The sequence below is a fragment of the Oncorhynchus nerka genome, linkage group LG19 (genome assembly GCF_034236695.1).
Source record: "Oncorhynchus nerka isolate Pitt River linkage group LG19, Oner_Uvic_2.0, whole genome shotgun sequence".
Taxonomy (NCBI): Eukaryota; Metazoa; Chordata; class Actinopteri; order Salmoniformes; family Salmonidae; genus Oncorhynchus; species Oncorhynchus nerka.
Window position 1 is genome coordinate 50,414,883 of NC_088414.1, and position 10,856 is coordinate 50,425,738.

Here is a 10,856-nt window from a genome sequence, read left to right on the forward strand (position 1 = left end):
CCAGTTTAAGAGGTTTAATCATTATGTGGATGAAGGTCGACCAGTTTAAGTGGTTTAATCTTTATGTGGATGAAGGTCGACCAGTTTAAGTGGTTTAATCGTTATGTGGATGAAGGTTGGGCAGTTTAAGTGGTTTAATCTTTACGTGGATGAAGGTTGGGCAGTTTAAGTGGTTTAATCGTTATGTGGATGAAGGTCAACCAGTTTAAGTGGTTTAATCTTTACGTGGATGAAGGTCGACCAGTTTAAGTGGTTTAATCGTTATTTTTTATTTTTTTAAATTTTATTTCACCTTTATTTAACCAGGTAGGCTAGTTGAGAACACCTTTATTTAACCAGGTAGGCTAGTTGAGAACACCTTTATTTAACCAGGTAGGCTAGTTGAGAACAAGTTCTCATTTGCAACTGCGACCTGGCCAAGATAAAGCATAGCAGTGTGAACAGACAACACAGAGTTACACATGGAGTAAACAATTAACAAGTCAATAACACAGTAGGAAAAAAATGGGCAGTCTATATACAATGTGTGCAAAAGGCATGAGGAGGTAGGCGAATAATACAATTTTGCAGATTAACACTGGAGTGATAAATGATCAGATGGTCATGTACAGGTAGAGATATTGGTGTGAAAAAGAGCAGAAAAGTAAATAAATAAAAAACAATATAAAAACAGTATGGGAATGAGGTAGGTGAAAATGGGTGGCTATTTACCAATAGACTATGTACAGCTGCAGCGATCGGTTAGCTGCTCGGATAGCTGATGTTTGAAGTTGGTGAGGAGATAAAAGTCTCAACTTCAGCGATTTTTGCAGTTCGTTCCAATCACAGGCAGCAGAGTACTGGAACGAAAGGCGGCCAAATGAGGTGTTGGCTTTAGGGATGATCAGTGAGATACACCTGCTGGAGCGCGTGCTACGGATGGGTGTTGCCATCGTGACCAGTGAACTGAGATAAGGCGGAGCTTTACCTAGCATGGACTTGTAGATGACCTGGAGCCAGTGGGTCTGGCGACGAATATGTAGCGAGGGCCAGCCGACTAGAGCATACAAGTCGCAGTGGTGGGTGGTATAAGGTGCTTTGGTGACAAAACGGATGGCACTGTGATAGACTGCATCCAGTTTGCTGAGTAGAGTGTTGGAAGCCATTTTGTAGATGACATCGCCGAAGTCGAGGATCGGTAGGATAGTCAGTTTTACTAGGTAAGCTTGGCAGCGTGAGTGAAGGAGGCTTTGTTGCGGAATAGAAAGCCGACTCTTGATTTGATTTTCGATTGGAGATGTTTGATGTGAGTCTGGAAGGAGAGTTTGCAGTCTAGCCAGACACCTAGGTACTTATAGATGTCCACATATTCAAGGTCGGAACCATCCAGGGTGGTGATGCTAGTCGGGCATGCGGGTGCAGGCAGCGATCGGTTGAAAAGCATGCATTTGGTTTTACTCGCGTTTAAGAGCAGTTGGAGGCCACGGAAGGAGTGCTGTATGGCATTGAAGCTCGTTTGGAGGTTAGATAGCACAGTGTCCAATGACGGGCCGAAAGTATATAGAATGGTGTCGTCTGCGTAGAGGTGGATCAGGGAATCGCCCGCAGCAAGAGCAACATCATTGATATATACAGAGAAAAGAGTCGGCCCGAGAATTGAACCCTGTGGCACCCCCATAGAGACTGCCAGAGGACCGGACAGCATGCCCTCCGATTTGACACACTGAACTCTGTCTGCAAAGTAATTGGTGAACCAGGCAAGGCCTGGCTCATCCGAGAAACCGAGGCTATTGAGTCTGCCGATAAGAATATGGTGATTGACAGAGTCGAAAGCCTTGGCGAGGTCGATGAAGACGGCTGCACAGTACTGTCTTTTATCGATGGCGGTTATGATATCGTTTAGTACCTTGAGCGTGGCTGAGGTGCACCCGTGACCGGCTCGGAAGCCAGATTGCACAGCGGAGAAGGTACGGTGGGATTCGAGATGGTCAGTGACCTGTTTGTTGACTTGGCTTTCGAAGACCTTAGATAGGCAGGGCAGGATGGATATAGGTCTATAGCAGTTTGGGTCCAGGGTGTCTCCCCCTTTGAAGAGGGGGATGACTGCGGCAGCTTTCAATCCTTGGGGATCTCAGACGATATGAAAGAGAGGTTGAACAGGCTGGTAATAGGGGTTGCGACAATGGCGGCAGATAGTTTCAGAAATAGAGGGTCCAGATTGTCAAGCCCAGCTGATTTGTACGGGTCTAGGTTTTGCAGCTCTTTCAGAACATCTGCTATCTGGATTTGGGTAAAGGAGAACCTGGAAAGGCTTGGGCGAGGAGCTGCGGGGGCGGAGCTGTTGGCCGAGGTTGGAGTAGCCAGGCGGAAGGCATGGCCAGCCGTTGAGAAGTGCTTATTGAAGCTTTCGATAATCGTGGATTTATCGGTGGAGACCGTGTTACCTAGCCTCAGTGCAGTGGGCAGCTGGGAGGAGGTGCTCTTGTTCTCCATGGACTTCACAGTGTCCCAGAACTTTTTGGAGTTGGAGCTACAGGATGCAAACTTCTGCCTGAAGAAGCTGGCCTTAGCTTTCCTGACTGACTGCGTGTATTGGTTCCTGACTTCCCTGAACAGTTGCATATCACGGGGGCTATTCGATGCTATTGCAGTCCGCCACAGGATGTTTTTGTGCTGGTCGAGGGCAGTCAGGTCTGGAGTGAACCAAGGGCTGTATCTGTTCTTGGTTCTGCATTTTTTGAACGGAGCATGCTTATCTAAAATGGTGAGGAAGTTACTTTTATAGAATGACCAGGCATCCTCAACTGACGGGATGAGGTCAATGTCCTTCCAGGATACCCGGGCCAGGTCGATTAGAAGGGCCTGCTCACAGAAGTGTTTTAGGGAGCGTTTGACAGTGATGAGGGGTGGTCGTTTGACTGCGGCTCCGTGGCGGATACAGGCAATGAGGCAGTGATCGCTGAGATCCTGGTTGAAGACAGCGGAGGTGTATTTGGAGGGCCAGTTGGTCAGGATGACGTCTATGAGGGTGCCCTTGTTTACAGAGTTAGGGTTGTACCTGGTGGGTTCCTTGATGATTTGAGTGAGATTGAGGGCATCTAGCTTACATTGTAGGACTGCCGGGATGTTAAGCATATCCCAGTTTAGGTCACCTAACAGAACAAACTCTGAAGCTAGATGGGGGGCGATCAATTCACAAATGGTGTCCAGGGCACAGCTGGGAGCTGAGGGTGGTCGGTAGCAGGCGGCAACAGTGAGAGACTTATTTCTGGAGAGGGTAATTTTCAAAATTAGTAGTTCGAACTGTTTGGGTATGGACCTGGAAAGTATGACATTACTTTGCAGGCTATCTCTGCAGTAGACTGCAACTCCGCCCCCTTTGGCAGTTCTATCTTGACGGAAGATGTTATAGTTGGGTATGGAAATCTCTGAATTTTTGGTGGCCTTCCTGAGCCAGGATTCAGACACGGCAAGGACATCAGGGTTAGCAGAGTGCGCTAAAGCAGTGAGTAAAACAAACTTAGAGATAGAAAGTAAATGGGGTCAGAGAGTGATTGGGACGCGGTGGTTCAGACGGTTAGCAGGCCTGTGCTAACAAGCTAACAGTTCGTAGGCCCGAGTTAGACAAGGTAGCAGTTAGCGGACCGGAGCTTGACAAGCTAGCCGTTAGCAGGCCGAATTAGCAAGCAGGGAGATAGCGAGGGCTAGAGAGTTAACCTTTGGGGGACGTCGCGATGGGGTGAGTCTGTTTATTCCTCTTCATGCGGTGAGCTGGAGATACAGCGATTCAGAAAGCTCGCGGGCCTTGGCCAGCAGATGGATCTTTGGCGATGTCGCAGCGGAAAAGCCTGTTGAAACCCCTCGGACGATTATGTCGGCGGACCAGTCGTGATGGATCGGCGGGGCTCCGTGTCGGCAGTAGAGGGTCCAGGCCAATTGGCAAAATAGGTATTGTTGGACCTCTTCGGCTGGTCGGGAGATGGGCTTAGCTCGAGGCTAGCTCCAGGCTAACTGGTGCTTGCTCTGGGACAGAGACGTTAGCCAGGAGTAGCCACTCGGATTGCAGCTAGCTAGTTGCGATGATCCGGTGTAAAGGTTCAGAGCTTGCGGTAGGAATCCGGAGATGTGGTAGAGAAAAAGCAGTCTGATATGCTTTGGGTAGATGTCGCGCTGGTGTCCTAGTTAGCGTTGAAGACCGCTAGCAGTGGATAGCTACTAGCTAGTAGCTAGTTAGCTGGCTAGCTTCTGATGAGGGTTCCGATTCTAAAGTATAGAAAAAGCAGATCCGTACCACATTGGGTGATGCGGGTTGCAGGAGAGTATATTCAGCCTGTAGTTGGAAAGTGAGATTAAAATATGTACGAAATATATACAGAAAAAAAAAACGAGGAAAAAAACTATATTTACACCAGACAGGACGGGACAAGACAAAACACACGTCAGACTGCTACGCCATCTTGGAACTAATGTGGATGAAGGTCGACCAGTTTAAGAGGTTTAATCCAGTTTAAGAGGTTTAATCGTTATGTGGATGAAGGTTGAGCAGTTTAAGAGGTTTAATCGTTACGTGGATGAAAGTTGAGCAGTTTAAGTGGTTTAATCGTTACGTGGATGAAGGTTGAGCACCCCTCTTGACATTGTCAGTTCTGAAATCTTTGTCAGAACTTGTGACAATCAAGAGTTGTTAAGAGGCTGCATTTTGCAGCAGCTGGTTCACTTGTAACTGTCAACTAGTTACTGTAAAATGATTCAACTAATCCATCACACACACTGACCTGATGGTCTGGAAGGAAAGTGAGCACTACAATTACATGGTGGCTATAAATGAAATACTTTATGGTTTTTTGGTATCACACATACAGTTGAAGTCGGAAGTTTACATACACTTTAGCAAAATACATTTAATCTCAGTTTATCACAATTCCTGACATTTAATCCTACAGCAAAGAGGCACTGAGTTTGAAGGTAGGCCTTGAAATACATCAACAGGTACACCTCCAATTGACTCAAATGATGTCAATTAGCTTATGAAAAGCTTCCAAACCCATGACATAATTTTCTGGAATTTTCCAAGCTGTTTAAAGGCACAGTCAACTTAGTTAAGTAAACTTCTGACCCACTGGTTTTGTGATACAGTGAATTACAAGGGAAATAATCTGTAAACAATTGTTGGAGAAATTACTTGTGTTATGCACAAAGTAAATGTCCTAACCGACTTGCCAAAATTATAGTTTGTTAAGAAGAAAATTGTGGAGTGGTTGAAAAATGAGTTTTAATGACTCCAACCTAAGTGTTGGTAAACTTCCGACTTCATCTGTTTATATTTCATCCTTCAACAAGGCTCCAGAACTGACCGTTTATAAGCTGAATGTTCATGAACAGAGCAGATTCACCGGGATGACATAACTATTACGTGAGACCAGAAAGAGCTAGCTGAAAGCCACACCTACATTTAACCTGCAAACTTCTGATATGCTGCTGCTGTTACAGTATGCTGCCAATCAGTGAAGACACAGTAGGTTACTGGAAACAGAAGTTACTGACAGAATTGCTAGTGGCAGTAAGTGTCCTTACTGGCAAAATGTTGCCAGTAAGTTATTGTGACTTTTAACTTACTGACAAGTAGTTTCCAGTTAAGATATTAGTCATTCATAGCAACAAGTTGCCATTAAGTTAGTGGACAATTCTCAACAATCTCTTGACAGAGCAGCTCATCATGTTCTCTTTCAAAGTTTGCAGACCACACCTTGTCGAAAGAGGTTCTCTACTTGGCATTGGCATAACCATCAAACAATTACACTGCTACAAAACTTCCACTGACGGTTGGCACAAATAAACATATTTTTACCACACCTCAAAATGTGCTAATGAGTCCCACAGTACATTGCCCCCAGCTATCAAAGCGCAGTGATGATTGTACCTTATGTTCAAAGTATTGGAAATGTCCCATTATACCTACAAGGTACAGATGTGAGTTCATATGGGTACCTGTGAAGTGTACCTTTGACCTTTTTGTACCCCAGGGAACAGCACTCTAACCCTTACGTTCTGAGTGTGTTAATACATGTTCCAAGCAATATGTTTGAACCTGGTGAACCGCAGAAACATCGATGCACACAACCAACAGGTTGTCATTTCAAATCTCCAAATAATTAATGTATACTCTGCATCAAACGTATTTGAGCACTGCTAGTTTTAAGTTGGTGGTGATATTTGGACAACTGTTTACTTGATGCTGGGCAACTTTTATCAAAATGCCAATAAGTCTGCCTATATTAATTTCACATTCATGTATCTGGTGGTGTAGCTGCACTGTAGCAGGACATTTCAGGTGACCAAGGTTGGTCAAAATACAAAAATTATGATAAATACTTTTTACAGTAATTGAAATCAGAATACAGCAGCATTCTGTAATTTTATAGAAATAACACCTTCAAGTTGGTATATATTTACTTTATTTTTTACTGCAACTTTAGGCAAAGTGATGTACACAGACCAGGTGGTTTAGCAGGAACTTCAGGTAGCTAGCAACCAACCGGTTGAGAGTTCAAATCCCAAGTGAGGTTGAGTCCCAACTAATCAGCATACTGTCCTTTAACATTACATTTAAAAAAAAAATGTTGGTCATTTAGCAGATGCTCTTATCCAGAGCGACTTACAGGAGCAATTAGGGTTAAGCGCCTTGCTCAAGGGCACATCCTGAGATTTTTCATCTAGTCGGCTCAGGGATTCGAACTAGCAACCTTGTAAAAAACAGTAATTTTTATTTAACCACGCAAGTCAGTTAAGAACAAATTCTTATTTAAAATGACGGCCTACCCCGGCCAAACCCAGACGACGCTGGGCCAATTGTGCGCCGCCCTATGGAATTCCCAATCACAGCCGGTTGTGATACAGCCTGGAATCAAACCAGGGTCTGTAGTGACACCTCTAGCACTGAGATGCAGTGTTTTAGACCACTGCAACACTCGGGAGCCCAAAACCGCTGTTTAAATTGAATGAATGTCAATTACACCTTTGAAAGTTAAATATTCTAAATTACATTTGACACCTGGGTTTTTTTCATACTGAAGTTGTGCATCCTCATGTTGTCACATATATTTCACATAAAACACATGTTCTTACATGCTCAAATGTTGTCATACGTGTAGTTTTATTATCACATGTTGCTTCACATGTTGTCACATTAACAACACATTTTATCACGCAATCACAAAATCTAACAGGAGACAAATTAGAGGTTAGTTGTATTATTTAATCTACCAGAAGATGTAAATTAAGGTTAGTTTTATTAATTCATCTAAGAGGTCAAATGGACTAAAGTGGGCCTCGTCCTTAAACAGTTGTCCATTTAAATCATTTTTCTGTCCAGTACTAGGCTGAATCTATGTCTGAGAAACTGTTTTATATTGATTTAGCCTTTCATATCTCCCTTTCATCCTGTGTTGTTATCTAGAATATTTCTTTGTTTTGCTACTTCTGCATTTATTTTATTCTGAGCTTAATATAAAGCATTTGATTCTGACTGGATCTTTGGATGACAGGGGCCAGGATTCAATCCAAAACTGTGTTATAGCGCACTTTGACATTTACAGGTAATTACTGATTGAGCCGACATCTGCAGCTATTACTTTGACTACGACCTCTGTGAACATGGGAATGTTGCCTTTAAAAGATGCATTGACTACGACCTCTGTGAACATGGGAACGTTGCCTTTAAAAGATGCATTGTCGACAGCATTGTACACATTGAATCCCAGCTTGTGAAGGGGTTCTGTTGTGATGGTGTTATATTGTTGTTGTTGTTGTGAAAGTATTCTGTTGTTGTTGTGGAGGTGTCCTGTTTTTGTTGTGAAGGTGTCCTGTTTTTGTTGTGAAGGTGTTCTGTTGTTGTTGTGAAGGTGTTCTGTTGTTGTTGTGAAGGTGTCCTGTTGTTGTGAAGGTGTCCTGTTGTTGTTGTGAAGGTGTCCTGTTGTTGCTGTGAAGGTGTCCTGTTGTTGCTGTGAAGGTGTTCTGTTGTTGTGAAGGTGTTCTGTTGTTGTTGTGAAGGTGTTCTGTTGTTGTTGTGAAGGTGTTCTGTTGTTGTTGTGAATGTGTTCTGTTGTTGTTGTGAAAGTGTTCTGTTGTTGTTGTGAAGGTGTTCTGTTGTTGTGAAGGTGTCCTGTTGTTGTTGTGAAGGTGTCCTGTTGTTGTGAAGGTATCCTGTTGTTGTTGTGAAGGTGTTCTGTGATTTTAAGGTTATTATTGTTCTAGGTTATGTGATAAAAGATGTTGTTCTTGTTGTTAAGGTGGGGTTCTGTGATTCGTCGAGTGGATTCCTGGTGACGTCTGGGTCGGTGGTGCTGGATCTGTTGGAGGGAGACGTGGTGTCTCTACAGCCCACCGATAACAACGCTATCATCACTAAAGACGAACGAGCTGACAACACTTTCACCGGCTTCCTGATCTTGCCCAACTCATAGAACCACATGAAATCACACAGAGCCACATTGAATGAGCTCAAACCAGATTCAACCAGATCTAATCTCGGTTACCCAGAAGTAACATTTTCGCGAAAGTTTGTCACTTCCTGTTTTACTTCAATTTTGAATTTGTAGGTGTGGTATCTAGCGGAAACCTTTCATCATCCACACACGGGTTTGAAATCTCAGCCACAGTTTGATTACCGCTTTTGAACAATCCTGATTCTATCAAATAATCAATGATGAAAACCCCAAACCAGGAACACCCGCTGCTCGTAATCCCATAATTCTACACGAGCCTTGACAGATTGTTGCCATTTACATACAGAATTTGTCCACGAGAGATTAAACCAGATCGATCACACCTGCTGAAACCAGCTTCCTGCTCTTCCACACCACATAAAATACACATCATAGCCACGTCATTCTGTTCTAGAAGCATCTGCAGAACAACCAACCATCTCTGTGTCTGTTTCTGCCTCCCTGTCTCTACTGCTGCTGCTTGCTGAGACAGTTCATCAATCAATCAATTCATTCTCCCAGGTCGCTGTTGTAAATGAGAACGTATTCTCAGTCACCTCACCTGGTAAAATAAGGATTACATTTCAAATAAATCAAATAATCAATCATATATTGCATCTGCTGTAGTGCCTACCAAAACTCAAAAGATACCATTTTGGAAATGAGTTTGCCATCAATAAAGTGATTTGTTACCAGTTCTTTTTTTTTTTTTAAATCAACAGTACACATTGTTTGTGAAAGATGTTGAGGCTGTCTACACATTACACTTACATGTGACTTCTGCTATCAGAATAGGAGGATCGCTTTGAAAAAGACAGGTCGCGATGCACAGAAGTGCCACTGTGGTCAGATAGAGTTCACATCTGTCGGACCACCACAGACAGCCGGTGGCTTTTTAATTGTGGAAGATGGGCTCATAGTAATGACTGGAACGGAATAAATGGAATGGTTCCCATGTGTTTAATACCATTCCATCCATTATTATGAGCTGTCCTCCCCTCAGCAGCCTCCTGTGCTGACCACTTCAGGAGGTGGTCAGGGATGTATTGTGTGTGGATTTCTCCTCAGTCTGGGTGTCAGGGATGTATTGTGTGTGGATTTCTCCTCAGCCTGGATGCAATCAGGTGACTGAAAGCGCCTACAGTGGGCGACATCATCAGCACTCCTCCCACAAGTCTCCAGAAAACGTGTGTTTTGGGACCGAGAGGCGCCTTTTCATTATAATGTTGGAGGAAATGTGTTCATAGCGTGTCAGGAACGTGTTTGCTGACTTCATAAATACTAGCCAGCTAGCTTATTCAGAAAAACATGTGTTTGTCTATGTGATATGCTAGCCAGCTAGCTTATTCAGAAAAACATGTGTTTGTCTAAGTGATATGCTAGCCAGTTAGCTTATTCAGAAAAACATGTGTTTGTCTATGTGATATGCTAGCCAGCTAGCTTATTCAGAAAAACATGTGTTTGTCTATGTGATATGCTAGCCTGTTAGCTTATTCAGAAAAACATGTGTTTGTCTATGTGATATGCTAGCCAGCTAGCTTATTCAGAAAAACATGTGTTTGCCTATGTGATATGCTAGCCAGTTAGCTTATTCAGAAAAACATGTGTTTGTCTATGTGATATGCTAGCCAGCTAGCTTATTCAGAAAAACATGTGTTTGCCTATGTGATATGCTAGCCAGCTAGCTTATTCAGAAAAACATGTGTTTGTCTATGTGATATGCTAGCCTGTTAGCTTATTCAGAAAAACATGTGTTTGTCTATGTGATATGCTGGCCAGCTAGCTTATTCAGAAAAACATGTGTTTGTCTATGTGATATGCTGGCCAGCCAGCTTATTCAGAAAAACATGTGTTTGTCTATGTGATATGCTAGCCAGCTAGCTTATTCAGAAAAACATGTTTGTCTATGTGATATGCTAGCCTGTTAGCTTATTCAGAAAAACATGTTTGTCTATGTGATATGCTAGCCAGTTAGCTTATTCAGAAAAACATGTGTTTGTCTATGTGATATGCTAGCCAGTTAGCTTATTCAGAAAAACATGTTTGTCTATGTGATATGCTAGCCAGTTAGCGTATTCAGAAAAACATGTGTTTGTCTATGTGATATGCTAGCCTGTTAGCTTATTCAGAAAAACATGTGTTTGCCTATGTGATATGCTAGCCAGCTAGCTTATTCAGAAAAACATGTGTTTGTCTATGTAATATGCTAGCCAGTTAGCTTATTCAGAAAAACATGTGTTTGTCTATGTGATATGCTAGCCAGCTAGCTTATTCAGAAAAACATGTGTTTGCCTATGTGATATGCTAGCCAGTTAGCTTATTCAGAAAAACATGTGTTTGTCTATGTGATATGCTAGCCAGCTAGCTTATTCAGAAAAACATGTGTTTGTCTAT

The 10,856-nt window shown here is 43.0% G+C and overlaps 1 protein-coding gene across 1 annotated transcript in view; it reads left to right on the top strand.

Moving 5' to 3' along the window:
* The window catches only part of LOC135562526 (complement C1q subcomponent subunit B-like), a 13,874-nt gene extending 4,717 nt beyond the window's left edge, over positions 1-9,157 (top strand). Inside the window, exon 5 of the mRNA XM_065005021.1 lies at positions 8,268-9,157. Coding sequence (XP_064861093.1) covers positions 8,268-8,441 — 174 coding nt within the window. The 3' untranslated portion in view covers positions 8,442-9,157. The remainder of the gene's footprint in view (positions 1-8,267) is intronic.
* Positions 9,158-10,856: the final 1,699 nt, after the last annotated feature.